Genomic DNA, 20,580 nt, shown 5'->3' with positions numbered 1-20,580 from the left:
GCACGATGGACGATCTCGTTGACCTTGGAGGCCATGCTGTTGTAGACGTACAAAGATTTGATGGGTTGTATTGACCTTTTGGCGGGTGTGGGTCTTTCCTTTTGGAGTTTGATTAATTTGTTGATGAGTTTAGTTGGGTTGATTTGTGGGTAACCGATTAGAGACAATAATCAAAGTTTTGCACAAAATTTTGTCACTTTTCAATTAAAAAAAATATAAAATTTTATACCAAATGATCAATCTCTATAGACTACATTAACAAAGGGGGATCGGAGGAGAAGAAAAGTGTCTAACAAACGGTTACGAAGTAACTCTAATAAGAAAAACATCATAAACGAAACAAAACCACTCAAAATCCTCCTGAATACCCAGAGATTCAACAACCCACAAAGTACAATCCCCTCCATTTTCAACCTCACCAATCTCCAAGTCCTCAACTTCACTCACAACCTCCTCTCGATCTGGGAAAGTCCCTGACGACGTGTTGTGGAGTCTCAGGTACCTGGATTTATCCTCGACCGGCTCCTCTGGCGAGATGTCGTCAAACTTCTCGACGAAGTCTCAACTCCAGCTCATCAATCATTTTCTACTAAAAAAAATATATCCTCTAAAACCTTTACCAAACAAAAGTTTCGTAAAAGCACAAAAATCACCTCTTTTTTTTCTTTTTTTCTTTTTTCTTTTTTTAACAAACATTGCATTAAGAACAAGAGAACATGCAATACATCTCCTCAATGGGGAAAGAAAACAGAAGGTGAATCTAAGTCACTACAATTAGGAATAGGAAGAGGGGAGAAAAATAAGTGAAAATACGGTCCGAATAAATTCTTGTTGTGGCCCAATATACCATATTATAGATGCAAAAATATTTTACACTTCTGTTAATCTTCTTCTTGACCTCCCAATTGGAAGAAGAGATAAAGAGTCAGCTATAACTCTTTCAATATGCCAGTCTTGATTTATCATTTTTTCAAGGACTTTCTTACGCATGACTGCTTTTTCTAAAAGACATGACACTTGCTTCTGAGAGGAAGAGACCCGATATGACAACACATAGTGCAAATCAAAATTTGAAAAAATAAACTACGCCAATTTAGTATACATGAACTAAATTGGTGTCTTTTAATAGAAAATGACGTAATGCTAGGTGACTTTAATCGTCATTCTTTAATTTTCTAAACAACGTAAAAAAAAAAACTAATTTAGAAAATTTTGAAAGAACTCACTATGAATGTTAATCTAAACTTGTTGAATGAGTTGAATCGGTCATACATGTTAAAGTAATGGTTTTCAATTAAATATTTTATATGCTGGGCCTCACCTATTAAAAAGGAGTTTAAATCTACACGTGATGAAAAGTGTTAAAGTAATAGTTAAGTGATTAAATTTATTTCTTCCTATCATCTTAAACTTTTGAAATAACTGGTGGTTTAACAATACACACCATCATATTTTAAATTTATTTTTGTTAGAAGGGGCAATTCTCTGTCCAATGACAATAACTTCTGGTAACTATATATCTATCAAATGTTTTCACTTTTGATAGTTTACATATATAGAATTGAAAACAAGAATTGAAGGCAAAGATATTTTGGGTTCTACATTAGAAGAACCAGTCAAACGTACAACTCATGAATGGTAGTTATAGGTTGCAGTCTCATGCCAGCACGATGGAGATGGACAGCACAAAAAAAAGGGGGGGGAGCCATTCAAAACATCATTGTATATCCTTGACTTGCTCGTATAAACTTTGAATGATTTAAGAAAGAAGTTGAAAGAGATGGACAAGACTTTGCAGTGTAGGAGATTGATGAGATACATCCACCTCCGGTGAAAGAGCAGCCTCAGCTCCATCAGTGGAAGCAAGCCTTCAATTTTTTATTTTATTTTTATGAGTAATAGGGCCAGTCTCCACGCCTGAAAAAAGTGAATATTGAGAAATATTGTGTTATATTTATAAAAAAAAAGATATTTTGTACTTTGCATTTTATTTTTCAAAAAAGTGTAATTAGTGAAAGCCACGTTCAAAGCCTCATATGGTCCAATTAATGGTGACTTCAATTTTAATGAACTGCACTGTCTATATAAGAGAGCAAGTGTGAAAGGTGTGGTTGATATTCAAAGCTCGATCGATCTAGAAGTTGATTTTGTGGCAGAGGAGTTTATGGAGTGAAATGCTTCAATGCATTCTGTGGACCATCTCCCCACCATCTTCTCCATATTCAAAGCTCTAGAAGTTGACTCGCTGCAAAGGAATCTTGCATTATTGTATGACAATAATTATTGAGCCTGAGGTTATTCGCCCAATATTCATTACTTTATTTATAATTGTCGTATGAATTCATTGCTTTATTTGATAAGTCATATTTACATTTAATCACTTTTGGAGAAAGACAAATCTTGGGAATCTATGAGTTCATACCAAATCTATCCAAAATTTAATAATAATTTTTACTATTAGATAAAAAAAAATACACTTAATATATATATATATATATATATATATATAAAATTATAAACTTCTATTTATTTTATATCACGTCAATCAATTTCAAATCAAAAATCAAATTAAACTGAGCCTAATTGACTAGCTTATGTATTGATTGACATCATAGTTGGTTGCTACCTATATAATTGACTTATGCAATTGGATAAAGATTCGAGAGAAACTTCTAAACCCATAGTTAATGTTCTTTTCTTGGAGTTATTTTTATTATTATTATTATTATTTATTTTATTTTATTTTTGGAGTTATTCTTAGTAGTCAACAAAGTGGATATGTGAAAAGTCTTATTTGCTTTTCTTTTTTCTTTTTTTTTTTTATCTTTTTTTTTTGAGGCACTTATTTGCCTTTCTTATCACAATCTCAAATAATATAAAAGTAGTAGAATATGCTGGAAATAAATTCACATTACAAGTTTATCAAATTCTGGACTCAATAGCCAAACATAAGCTCACGAAGATATTAATTAAATAAGCAAGGACTATTAATTAAATATAAAGATATATTCCAATTAAGATAATATTAGAATAAATGAGTCCTATTCAAAGTCTTCATTAAATAAGAGCCAATAATAAAACCACAATTTCAACTCAAGCTCTAGGAATCCTAATTTAACTCCAATAAGAAGACCCAATCCAAGTCTACTTTAACTCCCCAAGCTTATAAATAGGCGCCCTACACCATGTACAAAAACATGTTCTCTCATCTTCTCATACCCTCTAAATATTCTCTCTCAAAGCTTAATTAGTCTCTTTGAGTCTATTGAATGGTTGTTTTTTGAGCATATTGAATGATTGTGCACCGAAGACAATCTTTCTCCTAAAAACTGTCTAACTTTGACATCGGAGTGAAGGGGTCCTCCACCGTGAAGAAAACTGTTCTAACAGAATATACTACAATTTCATCTTATTTTTATTTTAATGGGTTAATATTGTAGTGTTCATATATCAACTATTTTTTTCTTTTAACATGCATTAATGACTAATCTAAGAGTTAATTGACACTATATAAAAGATGGGGAATGCTATGTGTTCTCTTGATATTCTTATAGTGTTTTTTTGGTCTTAGGTGGCTATTATTTTCTAAAAATTGAGTGAAAGAAATAATAACTTTTTTTTTTTTTAGAAAATAATACTCACCTAGAATCCTAAAAACACCTAGTGAACACTTAACATTTCCTTCTATATATACGTAAGAGCTTACATAATATTAAGATAAATAACTAGCTTACATGACAAAGCTACCTTTTTCTCTTATAGTCTTTTTGACAAAGAGTATTTCTTTGCCATATCTCATATTCCACCATGTTTTTTGCTCACTTTATCTCTATATATAATTCTTGCTTGCTAAGAAAACTTCTCTATAATTGTTGCGCCAAATTTCTCACGTTTTCTTTATCCATAAAACTTGTTATTGCTAATTTAATAGCTTTTTCTTTTTCTTTTTCTTTTTTTCTTTTAGCTCTTACTCCTACATGATTTTGTTGAGTTGGATTCTCACAATCTAAACAAAGTTTTTCTGGTATTGCTTTCAATATACACCTCCAACAGTTATAGGAAGCATCCGAGTATTCTTTACAGATACATTATACATACGTGTATTGTTTACAGATAAAATTTAAATGTCTAACCAAAAAGGAAGAATATGATTCAGGCCTTATAAAAGCCCAGCGTAGCTGAGGCCCAGGTCTATAATTATCTATTCAAACGCAAATTTTCAAACATCTTGGGCCTAATAAATTGAACCCAACTTGTGCATTCTAATGCTCTTCACCGTTAAACTTCCAACCCAAAAGGGGAAAGAAAATTTGGTTAAATTCACTTTATCTCTTGAAATTTTAGTGGTTTTTTAATTTGAATCACAATGTTTAAAAATTGACAATGTACCCTCCTAATATTTCAAAAATTTTCAATTTAGATCTTCCGTTACTAATTTCACGTAAAATTTTGATGCTCTCTATTTCAATTTTATCCTCATTAAAACTTATGAAATTACGTAATTACTCTCAATTTCATAGGTTTTAATGATCATTCTAGACAAGTGCTTGTTTATTCATCAAATGTAGCATTGCATTTCTACCATTTAGTTTTGAGAATGTGTCAAATTTGTATACACCATTAGGTAACATATAACACTTTGATCCATCTCCATCTGGACCAGATAAACACTTGGAGCATCTCTAATGGGTTATGTATTTTGGATTGATATATAAAATGCCTAACAAACCTTCAAAAAACCAGCCCAATGCAAAATGCATTTTTTTTCTACAATACATGTAGGTTGACCCTATTCATCAATGCATAATCTTCTTTTTTTTTTTCTTTTTTTTTTTGGTGTGTTTCTCATTTCTTCTCTCTTTATTTATGTTAAATATTCACGGGTTTAAGATTAGTTGTAGTTTAGAGAGAGTAAATGTACATTTTTTAAAGGAATAAAAAAATATTTAAATAATCAAATCTACAGGGCAGTTGACAAGCTATTTTAGCTAAAATAAATATAAGTAGCTCTTGATAAACCATTTTAGATACTAAGGTTCGTTTGAATTTACGATTTCAAAATAATAAATTTAAAATGTGCATTTTGGAAATGTAAATTTTAAAAACACAATTAAACGTTTGATAAAATTATAGTTTGGACTTTAAAGTCATGCGTTTACTTATGATTGGAAAATGCAAAATTTTTTACACAATTTTAAAAAACGCACTCTAAAATGATTTATTTTCTAGGAAGTTTTTATCTACAAAAATCGCAATGGCAAATACATTTTATATATATATATATATATATATATATATATATATCCAATCAGGATTGCTTTCAGGATTGCTTTGTCTATAGATAGATCTATAGATAAGCATCCCTAAAGTAAATAATACTTGTTTTTGGTTTATTTCCATCCATACAATTATAAAGCCCAAGGACTTGTGTTTCCCACTTTCCCTCTTTATCTCTCTCTCGCCCACTCAAAACACGAGGAGTCGTTTGCTTGAAATGGAAGAGGGCAAAACAATCACAGCGAACCGGCTACTGGCGGTGAAGCGCAAATCCGGCAAGTCGTATAGCCAGATAGCCGAAGAGACGGGCCTCACCAACGTCTACGTAGCCCAGCTGCTGAGGCGCCAAGCCCAGCTCAAGCCCGACACCGCCCTTGTGCTACGGGCGGCGCTGCCCGACCTGACCGACGACCTCCTCCAAGAGATGATGAGGCCACCCATGCGCTCCTACGACCCCAGCTTGATCCAAGAACCCACTATCTACAGGTATTTCGCTCTTCCAATTTACCCATCCTCATCGCTGTTTCTTCATGCAAGCAAGGTTTTATCTTTTATTGGGGTTTTGTTTTTCGCGTCAATTTCCGATTTTGTAGGTTGAATGAAGCGGTTATGCATTTTGGTGAGAGCATCAAGGAGATAATCAATGAGGAGTTTGGTGATGGCATGTAAGTTTCACTCAGTGTCTATTTCTTTGATTCTGATAATTACCGCTTATACCAAAAGATTATGGTAGAAAAAGAAAGTAAATTTGATCGTTTAATCAATATTCTAATATTTGTCGAATAGTATTTGCTCAAAACCAACAAAAATTTTGCAACCACGTAGATTATCACCAAAATTAAATAAAACAGTAAAGAGTTCAAACACCGCAATTTTGTTGACAAATTCTAAACCTTTAAAAGAACTACTCAAAAATAAAACCACTCTGGGGCAATAACTCCTGGAAACTTATCCACCATAGAAGAATCAAATTACAATCAGTTTATATTTACGAAACCTTTGTAGTAAAAACTTGACTTGTACCCCAAAATGATGGGAGATCCAAAATCCGTGCCTAACTACATGATGAAAATGGATAATGCCACACAACCCAGTAGTGAAATGAACTAAAATGCAAGAAAAGTAAAGGAAATCATGAAAATATTGAGACAAAAACTCAATGAAACAACAATAAAAAAACCGAAAATTTTCTTACCTCTTGATATGGGTTAGTGAACACTTGAATGCAAATGATGATTTGAAATAGGGCAAAACAAAGAAAATGAAGTGACTTGAGGGTTATTCGAAGAGTTCTAGGTTTTGGGTGCTAACAGTGGGAAAGGGAAAGGCACGATCGAGGCTTTAAAACTTGGAATTGGGCGTGACTTTTTGATCCCGTTCGAACGACAATATTGTCGTTCGAATTCGAGGCCCAGAAAAGTAAGAAAAGATTGAACTTTTCAAAAATTTTAAGCACCAAAAACCATTCTCCCCCTTACTGACATACCAAAAAATATTCCCAAATCCCATGGAATGCACCAATAACACTTGACCCTTGATGAAGTTAAATCATATATATGTAAAGTCAAATTGTGTATCAAATACAATAAGGGTCCAAAAATTGATGGATATCAATTCCCATAAAAATGCAGTCATGGCATGTTACATTCAGACAATGCTTGCGTGAAGTGTGTGATGAAATTCCAACAAGCGAGCTTAAACCTTAATTTTGTGAAAAGGTTTAGCTTAAAATTGAAACCATAAATGTAGCATACACATATTCAAAGGGCCAAAAGTCAAACCAAACTACTAGGACTAGGAACACTTCCAACATACAAGAAGCACTAAATTGTCATCAGAACCCATTTTGAATGTTCACCTTTTTCTGCAATAAGTGAACATTGGCTTTTTCTATAAGGACACAACGATCCCAATTTTGAACATGCAATGTTCACCTTTTGTTATATCTAAGAACATCGCTTTTTATATAGTGCACATGTGCTATAGTTATTAGGGTGAGATTATGAAAGAGAAATTAAGACATAGGTGTAACTAGTTTAAGGTCAATTTGGTCCTTAAAATGCATTAATGATTGCTTACCAAACACTCACACATGTGGTCAAACTCAACTTGTGGAATCAAAATGTGCACAAAAATTGCAAGCATTATAAAAACATTCAACACCATTTATGCACATAGATGCACATTTTCCATCATAAATATTAATCCTCTTGCATAATTCACATAAAAATGTGCTCATATGTGATTCAAAACCATTAAGCACAAACAAGGATATGATGCACCCACATGAACACCCAAGTAGGAACCCACATTTTTGTATTAAAAAAAAATTTGAAACAACAACAAAACAGCATACCAAAACAAATGCAATGCAATGAAATATAAAAATGCAAAATGCAAATGACATGCTCTAGGTTGATGAAAATGACACTAAATGCAATCCTAGGCATGCAATGCAACGACCTAAGTCAATGCAGGACTACCACTACTCTCTTTTCAAAGGTGGATGTAGTCTACTTTTCTTACCCCACTACTCTCTTTTCAAAGGTGGATGTAGTCAACTTTTCTTACCCAAGCTTGCTTGACAATTTGTGGTGACTTATGACTTTGAACCCTTTGTTTGTCCAACACATCTAACCTAGTTAACACATCGCTAATCATCTTGAACAATCCTTTTTTTGAAAGGAATTATCGTTCACATGCTCACAGAGTCTCAACATGAAACAGTGTGGTTGAATGTCCAACTTTGCCACAATGGTGACAAGTAGGGACAAACCTAGAAGTGGGTTGTCTCCTAGGAGGGAGGAGGTACTGACTTAGGTTTAGACACATTATCACCAAGAACCTTTTGCCTTTATCAAAAACAGCACGAACAAGAGCAACCTTACCTTTAGAAACAGAATTATCTTAAGAAGTAGAAGGCAAAGATGGACAACTATCAACAAAACTCAAACTAATTTTATCACAGTTATGCTTTTGAACATTCAACATTTTATCAAGCTTATCACTAGAGTTTTTTTCAAATGATGTTTAGATTCTTCAAGCTCATTATCAAGTGATTTGATTTGTTCATTAAGCACAATATTTTCATGTTTCAGCTTATCAAACAATGCATGTGAGTCATCCAACTTTGCAAGCAAATTTTCTTTTTCAAGTTCAACTTCATTAAGCTTTTTAAAGCTTCTTTTATTCAATTTCTTCAGTTGTGTGCACTCTTTAAAAAGCTTTTTGTATGCAACTTGCAAAATCAACTTCTTCATCAGAATCATCTTGAGACGACTCTTCATGGTCAAGTGTGTCATGCATACTAGACCCACTACCACTTCTCATTGAAGCGGTAGAAGTTATGTAATTTCCATAAGTCATCAGAATCTGACTCATCACTCAAGGTAACATTCATACCCTTACCTTTGGACTTCTTTCAATTAGGACACTTAGCCCTAATTTGACCAAACCTTGAACACTCACGACACTGAATGCCTTGAGAGTTCTTGTCTTTATTGTCCTTGTTCTTCTGTTTTGGGGAAGCTCCACTTGAGTCATCCTTGGATTTTTCAGCCACTTTGAAGGGTCTCCTAAACTCACATTTTCTAGGTCTAAAATTTTTTCTAAACTGCTTGGCAATCAATGCCAAGTCCGCATCATTCATGGATTCCTCATTAGAGGAGTCACTAGCCTCTTCTATCAGCAATCAAGTGTCTCGGATCTAGCTTTATGACCATTGCGTACGAACTTGCTTTGAACATTCTTGTGATTGGAGCTTTCGATGGTATCTTGTGCAACACAATGATTCAGCCTTGTTCAAACCTGTTGTGATTGCCCTTGCAATTGAGCCTCTTGGGAGCTTGAAATTAACCTTAAAGTTCTCCGTTCGAAAGTCTTGCGATTGTGCCTGCGATCAGTACATTCTGGAATTGAATTCTTGAAATGCAAACACCTTTCAAATGGGCTTGCAAACGGAGCATTCTGCTTTGAATTTCTGAACCTTGTAAAATTGTCTCATTGGTTGCAAACGGCCTGCTATGATCTTCAATTTGAACCTCAACTTAAAAACAACTTAACCACTAAACTTAAACTTACAACACAATCACTTTTGACACTGAATTTGCCAACATCATAAAACCTAACAACTCTAAAATGGGAGGTATAAAGTGAAGACAGGGTTTGAACTCAGTGAATGCTCTGACACTAATATATTTATTTCAACAACTTTATTTGATAAGAAAGGATTGACTTGGCAATTTAACTAGTATGCTAACAGCTTCTCAGATTGCTTGTATTTAAAGAAAAAAATTGTGATTGGGAAGTTGGTTATATATATTTATCTCCATTGGGTGTTTTCTTTTCAATCTTAAGCTAGAAGGGATTTTCCATGTTGCAATTGTTATGTGGCTTTTGTGTATTGTAATGCCTATGTGTGGTTAAGACTAGATTCAGGGCAAATAAAGCAGTTACTATCAGTTGAATACATCATAGAATGGATATCAAGTATCAAGTATCAAGTAATATGTACTAGAAGATTTCCAATTTCCTAATCATATATTATCATTTCTCTTTGGATTTGACGTTCTTGAATCTTCATATTCTTGGGTCCATAAATTTGTTGCAAGGGCAGGGGTGGTCTATCTTGAAATGCCTCTTCCCACTGATATGTAGGATGATACTGATAGTCCTTACTGACAGTAGATATGGTAACATGCCAAATGCAGCGAACTGGACATGCAATCTCATCTCCCATTGAATTAAACATGTTGCCTGGAAAATTTAACTTGATCTCATTCGATTATTAACCATGCAATTTATACTTCTTCTTCTTTTTTTCTTTTTAGCATGTCAGCTATAGATTTCTTTTGCTCAGTCGACAAAATTAAAGGTGTGGATGGGAAGGATCGTGTAGTTCTGACATTTGATGGGAAGTATTTGCCTCACTCTGAGCAGGTCAGTGCTTGAATGCCTTAGTATGATTATGTCTTGTTCACTTAGAATCAATGTTAAAGTAGTTATTAAATAAAAAGAGTTAAAAAAACATTTGCAGTAATCGATACAGCATTAGAACTTGAAGTTTCTCTTGAGAGGAAATGTCTACTTTAAGCATCAGATGGCTTTATCCAACATACAATTAACTTTGGCAGTAGCTCAGCTTGACATGGTATTCCACTCACATAATAATTGACCTTTTCTTGCGCAACACCCCCCACCACCACCTTCTCCTCCAACCATTTTAACCTGCTATTGGATCACAAGTTGGACCACCAGCAGAGTCAAAACCCACTGAATTTTGTTGATTTCCTAGATTGATCCATGGTATGGTAATGGGTCAACTTTTGCTGTCAAAAGTTGCTGTTCCCTTTATGAAAAGAGGGAGTGTCATGACTCACGTCTCTGCTCTGGGAGATTATTTGGATGAGAGTGCTTATCCAAATTAATCTCCATAGTCTTCAGGAAGTTCCTTGAAACCCTAGAGTGGCTATGCTCTTGTTCTAATTGTTCTCTTCTCTCTCTCTCTCTCTCTCTCTCACATATATGTGGAATTCTTCCTAATGCCTCGGTTTTTACTGTCTAACAACTCTTTAGCACATGAACATTTTTCTTCATAATGTCATAGCCTCATAGGGAATTATTAAAGTTATTTAATAGCAAATCACAACCTTGCAGTGGAATTGAATTGTTTCTACATTTTCTCCTGTATTTATGTGTAACTTTATTTCTCCTTGCAATTGTAATTGAAGCATCCATTCTGAAGATTCCTCTTAATCCTACTTTCTCCCTTCCCCTTTTGTTCTCTTCTAATAAATTCCTACCCACAAACTCAAATGACCTTACTATTTAGAAGACATTGAAGATAAGTAACATGCTTTGTAGTCCTTCATGACCTTACATCGTCAGTATATTCATTTAGGTAATTAACATGCTTTGTAGTCCTTCATGTCTGTATACTACTTAAAAGTTTTCCAACTATTTTGCGCAGAAATCGGAGCACATGGTTTCGAGGCAGAGACTACAGTGAAGTTTATGAATATCCTCATGCTGACTGCTGAGGCAGGTGCTGCGAACTTTTTGGGTTCGTTATAGAAAGTGCTTTTTGCATTTTTATTGTGACGTGATATAAAGGTAAAAGTAGTTTTAGATTGTTTTGTGAATGTTTTATATTTTGAGTTGTTTGTTAATGGTTATGCTTTTTTCCTAAAAAGCAAAAAGATAACCTTAAAATGCTTTTGCTTGTCTCCTTTGCTTTGTGTCAATATACCTGTATTTGAGAGTGCCATCAGGCTTTGTTGAATAAATTTGAGTGCTCAACTCTCTGTACTTGTTTGGCTCTATGATATTGAATGGAACAATTACATGTATTGCTTTTATATAAAGGAAACGTGAAATTCATGGTCATTATTAGAATTTGTTTCCAAGCAAGTTTCATAATTCTCTAACTTAACGTTATGAAATTAAACAAGAAATTTTATAGGTTCAGATTTTCAAAATGCAAAACCTGTTTTAGTTTCACTCATTCTGGATGAATTTTTATGAGTAATGTCTATTACTTGTTTGAACTGATCACCCAAGAGGCGATTGCAAAAATGGTAATAATCTATGAACAAAAATTTGCTACAAAATAAGAAACTGAGATCATAATTGCCAACACCAGTGTATTAAAACCACTAAAGATTGGTTTTGACAACCGGCCAGGTTGTCCTGATACAGCTTTACCCTCAGGTTCAAAGGTCTCCAATGACGTGCAAACACTCGACTCATTCAAACATTTGTACGCAACAATGTTGTATGCGGCCTCTGTCAGATGAAATTTATCCCAAAACAGAGTCGACTTCCTCTCGTCACATGGATTTGTCTCTGGAACACACAATAGTCTCCCTCCCTTCTGTTCAACAGCACAACATGAATTTGTTGTATCATTTAGCCCTGCAACACAAAAAATTTCGGATAAAGATTCACTGCAATTACCCGCTTGAATTGTAATTATCTGGACAGAGAATGTGAGAGATTCCATGCATAATCCACCTGCCTGCCCGAATAAGATCGAAGCCGAGCATATACCTATTCACAATTTTCCAGCTCTCAGATTAGTAAGGCAGAGGCTTACCATATTTAGAAGGATTTTCCACCATGTCGTAAATAAGCTTGAAAGTTTGTGCGACAATGAATGTTGTCCCCTCAAGGGAAGAGGCAATATCAGTGAGCATATAATATAGCTTGGCATTGAAGACGGCCAGCATGGTATTTAATTGTTGTAGACATTTTCCATTTTGTTCTCCCCTCTTCACAACTAATGGATAACAACCAATGGGGCCAAGTTCAAAAAACACCATCTTCCTAGCACCTAAACTGTATAAAGCCTGCATATTTATACCATGTATTTAGCTTTTACAGCAACATACGAAAACATATTCACCCCACGCTAATTTTTTTAAGGGGAAAATGTTTCTGACGTATTGAAGTAGGCATTTTTTATCAATTTTATTGAAAGATTTCAACTGTTTTTAATTTTGTTGAATTTTAACGACGCTCTCACGTCATAATAATCAGAAGGTGATACATGTCTGATTTAATAAAAATATATATAACGATGCTACCTGTAGCCGCTCCTGCTGCTTAGGGTTGTATTTGTAGCATTGCTCTCCTTATTTTCAAATATGTGATCAACAATTGTTTGATTTCGACTAATAATAAGACAACAAATGTGACAAAATAAGGTACCTTCAAATGTTTTTCCAATTCCAACATGAGAAGGTCGCCAAATTCGTCCATGTCATACTGTCTACTAGTAGTGTAATATTGTGGCTGAAGATAATTGTACAAATAGTCATTGCTGCCGATGGAAATTACAAAAATAGATTTCGACAAGTATTTGGAGAGCACCTCTGCATTATTGATTTGCCGTGGCAAGTAGTTTTCAACTGTCTCATTAAACAAATCAATCTGTTCTTTCATGCCCACGACGTTTGCCCCCTACATGCACGCATGATAACAATAAATTAAAATAGAGTAATATTATGGACCATCTTTTTATTTTCTTTTTATCTTCCTAAAGTTGATGTGACTTTCAAAATTACCATTTGGATCAAAAGATGGTCCCTACCGTTACTTATCTAAAATTTAATGGTGATTTGAAAGTCACATCAATTTTATGAGGATAAAAAGATGATCCATACAAACTCATAAAAATAAGGCGTCGGAGTCAGAAGTGGCGTGGTGTTTGGCTTTGATATCAAATGCCACAAATCTCACCCTTGAAAACCCACTTGCAAGGCAGGGTATCCAAGAGCTTATATACATCTGGTTAAAATTAAACTTTACTCATGTGGGACACAAATATCGTAACACTTAAGCTGATAATAAAAAATATATTTAATCATTTAAGCAATACTTTAACACTTACAAATGTGCGTCCAGTCTCGGGAAGAAGACCGGCGGTAGCAGAAGCATAGTTGAAACCGGCTATGGTTGTACCTCTCTTGTCTTTTTCAGAAGCCCATAATGGAATTGAGAGTACTGACACATTGAGAGACAAACCTGCAGCATGCCTTCAAAGACCACAGATTAACTACTGCCTAGCTATTTGATTAAGGTTAAGAAAAGGACAAATTCTATATGTTTCTTCTTACTCAGAATATCGGCTATTGTTTTGCCATTTGTGAATCTGCCTGAGGCAGGGGAAGGGAAATCACATCCGTAGGGCAAATAGGTTGCATTCACTAAGGTATTTAAACTGTTGCCACTGTCAACAATGGAGTCCCCAAATACATACAAGGCCTGCACTCCTTTAGCAGCAGCCAGCAACTGAGCTTGAGTCGACTCAAGGGAACACAAAATAAATGGAAGACAAAGAAGATGAAGGAATTTCTCCATCTTTGCTGAAATCTGATGCTATCTCCAAATAAAGCTGCTTTGAATCTTGACCTCGTCTACCATGGCATTTAACAAAAAAAAAAAATTTGTTGTTTCTTTTGGTAGTAATTAGTAGGGCTAGTTGGCCAGAAACCTACTATTGCATCTATTTTTGTCTCATCAGTTATGAGCAGCATAAAAATAGTATCCAGACAGACCATTTCAGAACAAACTAATGGAGGGTTTGGTAACATAAATAAGTGAACACCAAATTCAGTGGCACTTCTCAACTCTCTCAAGGTAAGTAAACAGAATTGTGGCAAATGATGAAATGGCCTATAAATTGAAGAATGTAGGGATGTAAATGCACAAGCGGTTCATCTAATAAATTAGCCAATCGTGAACACAAGATTATGCTCGATTATTAAACGATCTATACTCGTATAAACTCAGCTCGACTCATATAAGCTCGTATAAACTCATATGATAAATTCTCTTCCTAATATAGTAGAAATGAATTGAATTATTGTAATTGTGAGTCTTGATATATATAGATATATGTGTGTGTTTGTGTGTATATATAAATATGTGCGTGTGCGCGTAATAAATTTATATATATACTATAAACTATACATATAAACTCAATATTGGATTATTTAAAATTCAAGTTAATTTATTTAATTAACTCAAATAATAAAATCTTAACGATAATTAATCAACTAATAATTAGTATAGATTTATGAAGAAAAAAATAATGCTATTTACTTTATATAATGAATAAATAAGTTAACTGAGTAGTTTATAAATAAGTTTGAGTTCGCTCGAAAAATAAATGATGAACTAAGCTTGAATAAATTATCTTGCTCGATGATATGCTCGAGTTCAGCTCGTGTTTGAAATATGATAAATGAATAGAGCTTGAACATTTAATACTCAGTTCAATTACAACCTTATAAGCAAACTAGTGCCTCCTCTAATGCATAACAAATTTGGGAGTTTTTCTCATTCAAGCAATTAAGCTTCTTTTGAATTTCTCATAAAGTTTTGATCAATCATCTGCAATAAATTTTTCACAATTGTTTTACTAATTGTTTGGTAAAATCGTAGTTTAACCTTTAAAATCGTGCATTTTTAAAAACGTAAATTTTTTTAATCTTAATTTTTAAAAATGTACTCTCAAACAATACATTTTCTACGATTTGATTTAAAATCGGATTGATATGAAAAATCACAATTCCTATACACTCTTAGGGCGAGTTTGGCATTGCGATTTCATAGACACATAATGCGATTTTAAACCAAATCGCAGAAAATTGATTGATTGTTATTACATTTTTAAAAAAATTACAATTTGAAAATGCATAAAAGCGCACAATTTTTAGGGTTAAAATTGCAATTTTAAATGTCAAATCGCAATTTTGCTGACCGCTTAATTGTGTTTTTAAAAATCATATTTTTAAATTGCACATTTTAAAATCGCTATTTTTTAAATTATATTTTTTTAAATCGCAATTTCGAACAGACTCTTAGTCTGCTTTTGTGTTAATGGAATATTGGGCCCAAACTAATCGAGACAGGTCCATAGCCCCTATTTTAGGCTGCCTTTTGTGCTAATGGGATCCTGGGCCCAAACCCAACAAAAAATTCAGATAATCCAACCTCACACACCTCACTTCCAGTTCCCGAGAAAGAATCAACGATATATACCCCTTAAGCCCACACAAAACCCTCGTTTGCCTCACTCACTCCCTCACTTCCAAAGAAAGCAAATGGCTCTAACCCTAACACTAGGCCGAGCCCTCTCAATCGCCACTCTCCGACGCCCAGCGGCGCTCTCCAGGCGCCTCCTCTCCACCATCACCAGCCAGCCTCCCATCCCCGCTCTCCTCTTCCACTCGCGCCGAGCCCTCGCCCCCGTACGATGCGTTCCGTCCGCACCCCGGTTCACCCCGGTGCGTTGCCGCGTGAACCGGTCCGGCGGCTCGGCCTACTCGCCTCTCAACTCCGGGTCCAACTTCAGTGACCGGCCTCCAACCGAGATGGCCCCGCTCTTCCCCGGCTGCGACTACGAGCACTGGCTCATCGTCATGGACAAGCCCGGCGGCGATGGCGCCACCAAGCACCAGATGATCGACTGCTACATTCAAACCCTAGCCAAAGTCCTCGGCAGGTATTTTATTTTTTCTCTTCTGTTTGTTTTCCGAGAAAGTGTAGGAAAAGGGAAAAGGAAAAAATCGGACATTTTTTATCTTTTATTGGTAGTGTTGATTTTGTTATCTACTAAGTGCTTTTTGGGGTCGTGAGCAGTGAGGAGGAAGCGAAGAAGAAGATTTACAATGTTTCTTGTGAGAGGTATTTTGGATTTGGCTGTGAGATTGACGAGGAGACCTCTAACAAGCTTGAAGGTCTGTCTTAACTTTGCTACAATTCATTTTCTTATCTATATATATATATATATATATATATATATATATATATATATATATATATATATATATATATATATATTCACGCGTACATTAATGTATCGTGGATGTTATGGATTTTTTTTTCTTATTGTTGTGACAGGCTTGCCCGGAGTTTTGTTTGTGCTTCCAGATTCTTATGTGGATCCTGAATACAAAGACTATGGGGGTGAGTCTTTTACGCGTGAATTTGAGATTTTGATGACTATGCTGCTTTACTTTGTTAGTGTTATTGAGTATATGATGGTATGTCTTGCTTGTAGTTTTGGAGTGAACGTGTAATGTTGGCATTCAGTACACGTATATGCATATTTCAACTCTGGTTTCTGGCATTTACCTTTCTTGAAGTCATCGAGTTTATGACTTTGGCTCGCGTCTGTGATTTTTGAGCCACTGCCTCCGTAATTCAATGAAAGGGTTGGTGTGGCTCTTCTGTGAAAATACGTTCTGATGGGCATGTGGATCACCCATATGGTTCATGTGGCATCTTCAATGGGAATAGTTTTTATGGTTGATGTGCATCTTTTACCCATATCTGAAAATTTGTATGGGTGAAGCATGACCTCAAAATCGAAGAATATTGATACAGGTTATTATTTAAATTTGCTTACACCATTTTTTAAGAAGCTTAGAGTCCTGTAATAAGCAAGGTCTTCATTTGAATTTTACCGGATGTGAATGGATTTCAAGTGTTTTCCAGTTTTTTATACATCATGAGGTTCAGCTAAGGGATACCAAGGATAAAGCGGCCTTGTATTTATGATTTGGTCACTCTTTACATAAATAAAGTGCCTAACATGAGGTGTGAATGTGTTTGCAAACGTAGTGCATGTTAATAGTTTTTATGTGGACAACATATTACTGGTGGTGGTTTGTGTTAACATACTAATCTGGTAATGTGTTCTTGTCTTACTTAGGGGCGCCTTACGCTTTTAATGAGATTGGTTTATTACTTATTAAAAAAAAAATGTCGTCTAATCCATCTTTTGGAGGAGCTAATGAATCTTGTAGGCAATGCTTAGCTTTGAATGTAATGGACTTATATCAAATGTCTCTCGTAACTATTTTGCGCTTTGTATACGTGGTTGAGATGCAGACAGGGAAGATGAAACATACCCTTTTTTTAAAAAAAAATTCCTGCCACATGCGCATCCTGTATAAAATTAGCATCCAAAACCTTGACATGACTGGCCTTCATACCAGTTTAAAGTTGTGTATTCAGGCTTTTGACGTTACCAATGTTCATGGTAATATTTATTTTCAAAAGTATAAAGGAAATTGGGTGCAAGTCCGGCAAGGCGCAACAAACATTTTTCATGATAAACATATTGGTGTTGTTTGTTAAACAACATCACATTCCCCCACATTTTTCATCTCATTGTTTTAAAAAATCAACATCAAAACATTCTCACTTTTTATATCGCATCATTTACTTTTTATTTCACATCATTCACTTTTTACTACTATTTAAATAAAAAAATCAGTACAAAACAAAATTTTCTTACTTTTCAATACAACTTTTTCACTTTTTTATACTAATTATTACACTCATATTTTTTCTCACCAATCGTGAACAGTGCATTGTAAAGCCATTGTTGTTTACCAAACAACACCATTGTTAGTGATTGCTTTTCTTGATATTGCAACTTTTAGTAGACCATCTTGGCAAAGCTGATAGCCTCGAAGGGGTAATTGTCTAGCTTTGAATGCTAATGGACTTACATTGAATTTCCTCTCATTCTTGTTCTGTGCTTTTTATACACACTTAGAGTTACAGAACCATTAGAGATGATACATTGATTGTATTTGTTGCTTCTTGTGATGCATAGATTGCTGATCATCAGTAATAAAAATTGCTATTCATTTTGTTCATTGATAATATCTTTGTTAACTTGATAGAAGTTCAGGTCCCCCCTGCCCATAATATCTTTGTGGTGCATATTTTCCAGTCCATCTTGGCAAAGCTAATAGCCTTGAAGGGGTAATGTCTAGCTTTGAATGCTAATGGACTTACATCGAATTTCCTCTCATTCTTGTTCTGTGCTTTTTATACACACGTGGGGTTACAGAACCATTTGAGATGATACATTGATTGTATTTGTTCCTTCTAGTGGTGCATAGATTGCTGAGCAGCAGTAATAACAAGTGCTCATTTTGTTCATTGATAATATCTTTGTTAACTTGATAGAAGGTTATGTACCCCCGCCCATAGATAGCTGATCAGCAGTAATAAAAAGTGCTCATTTTGTTCATTGATAATATCTTTGTTAACTTGATAGAAGTTTGTGTCCTTCCTGCCCATAGGATCTTTGTGGTGCATATTTGCTAGTCCATCTTGGCAAAGCTAATAGCCTCGAAGGGGTAATGTCTAAGCTTTGAATGCTAATGGACTTGCAGCAAATCTCCTCTCATTCTTGTTCTGTGCTTTTTTTATACACTTGTGGAGTTACAGATCATTAGAGATGATACATTGATTGTATTTTTTCCTTCTTGCGGTGCATATATTGCTGATCGGCAGTAATAAAAAAGTCCTCATTTTTTTTCATTGATAATATCTTTGTTAGCTTGATAGAAGTTTATGTCCCTCCTCCCCATAACGTCCATGGATGTTCGTTTTTTACTTATTCATGTCTTTCTAGAGGTGAGTTTTGACATTCAAACATCCGGATCAATTTTATTATCATCCGAAGTATCATATACCTTGAATTTTTCTCAGGATAAATTTTCCTTATTATTTTTCTCCCTTTTGTGCTTGGTATTGTAACATTTCCATACATTACAATTATGTATAACCTAATTCGTTTACTTCTTGATCTTTTTTTGGGTTGAAGGTTTGTTTCCCAACTTTGTTATTCACCTCTTCTTGGAAAGGGAGCCATGCTATAATTTGTTGCTTGTTTCTCGTTTAATTTGATATATTCAAATACACTACTCTTATTTGTGAGGTTTAATAATCAAAATTATGCAAACCTTTTGTTATGTCGCAGCTGAACTGTTTGTGAATGGGGAGATTGTTCAAAGGTCCCCTGAGAGACAGAGGAGGGTGGAGCCACAGCCACAGAGAGCTCAAGACAGACCGAGATACAATGACAGAACTCGGTATGTGCGTCGCAGAGAAAATATGAGGTGAAAATGGATTGTAATGTGCTCAGTCATCGCGGTGTGACAATGAATGGGAAGATTAGCTGTGTAGATATCTTGGCAAAAAGGGAATAGCTGAGCGTCTTTTTAAAAGTGTGGATTTTGGGAACCTATATAAATGTCATGTCATGCTTGGTCCCTGAAAGTCGCAATCCAGGCTAGTTGAACTTTAACTTATAGCAATTGATGTCGTGGTTCAGTCCATTTTCTGGATGCTGTGTGATGACTGTTCTGAAGTTTTTCTCTCGTTATATGTATACTTCCTTTTATTGTGACAATTTAATATTTTTATTTAATGGTACGCTCCTACGGAATAACGGTGATATATGCTATGTTTAGTCATCATATAACGATGGAGGATTGAAGCATTGACAACTTTTCTTGGCTGCCAAACTTGACACTGGTGCATTTAAGAGTTATTTGGATGCAAGTAGCAAAAAGAATTGGCAGGAATCTGAAATGTAGAGCTGTGCCGGCATGAACCAAGTGTTGCCATCGGATGTTATATTGGTCCATTAAGTAGAGCTATGCCGCAGCAAATGATGCAGCCCAAAAACATGTGCATTCATATTCACATTCTTTTTTAGCTAAAATTTAGCTGAAGGATTACCTTTTATTTTAACTACCTACTTTTCAGAACTTCTGTATTTTAACTATCTTTTTTCATTATTCTATCTAAGTACTCTATTTTTTCTGTTAAGCACTTTTTCACTAATAAAATGAAAGTCCACTTTAATGTGTTTGGTGCGGGCGTAGAAGACATGATTGGAGGCCATTGCTCCAATGTTGTCACACCAAATAGTTTAGTTGGAGAGGAAAGACCGAATCCTTTACTATCATACGGATCCAATATAATTCA

General features: G+C 34.8%; 3 protein-coding genes across 3 annotated transcripts; 2 read left to right on the top strand and 1 right to left on the bottom strand.

Moving 5' to 3' along the window:
• Nucleotides 1-5,423: 5,423 nt before the first annotated feature.
• Nucleotides 5,424-11,661, top strand: CYN (cyanase). Its single transcript, XM_059591217.2, has 4 exons — nucleotides 5,424-5,763; nucleotides 5,871-5,942; nucleotides 10,107-10,215; nucleotides 11,246-11,661. Exons 1-4 carry the CDS (start codon nucleotides 5,495-5,497, stop codon nucleotides 11,282-11,284), a joined length of 489 nt encoding a protein of 162 aa, XP_059447200.1. The 5' UTR covers nucleotides 5,424-5,494; the 3' UTR covers nucleotides 11,285-11,661.
• Nucleotides 11,662-11,860: 199 nt separating this feature from the next.
• Nucleotides 11,861-14,136, bottom strand: LOC132178304 (GDSL esterase/lipase 7-like). The gene is made up of 6 exons (XM_088515677.1): nucleotides 13,893-14,136; nucleotides 13,667-13,800; nucleotides 12,985-13,236; nucleotides 12,371-12,623; nucleotides 12,232-12,324; nucleotides 11,861-12,189 (listed from the first exon to the last, which is right to left on the bottom strand). Exons 1-6 carry the CDS (start codon nucleotides 14,134-14,136, stop codon nucleotides 11,861-11,863), a joined length of 1,305 nt encoding a protein of 434 aa, XP_088371803.1.
• A 1,716-nt stretch (nucleotides 14,137-15,852) lies between these two features.
• Nucleotides 15,853-20,017, top strand: LOC132179273 (multiple organellar RNA editing factor 2, chloroplastic). The gene is made up of 4 exons (XM_059591973.2): nucleotides 15,853-16,285; nucleotides 16,423-16,520; nucleotides 16,684-16,749; nucleotides 19,568-20,017. Exons 1-4 carry the CDS (start codon nucleotides 15,885-15,887, stop codon nucleotides 19,708-19,710), a joined length of 708 nt encoding a protein of 235 aa, XP_059447956.1. The 5' UTR covers nucleotides 15,853-15,884; the 3' UTR covers nucleotides 19,711-20,017.
• The last annotated feature ends 563 nt before the right edge of the window (nucleotides 20,018-20,580 follow it).

Source organism: Corylus avellana, chromosome 4 (assembly GCF_965113065.1).
Source record: "Corylus avellana chromosome 4, dhCorAvel1.hap1.2, whole genome shotgun sequence".
NCBI lineage: Eukaryota > Viridiplantae > Streptophyta > Magnoliopsida > Fagales > Betulaceae > Corylus > Corylus avellana.
The sequence above is the reverse complement of the archived record's forward strand: the minus strand, read 5'-3'. Positions and strand labels throughout refer to the sequence as shown.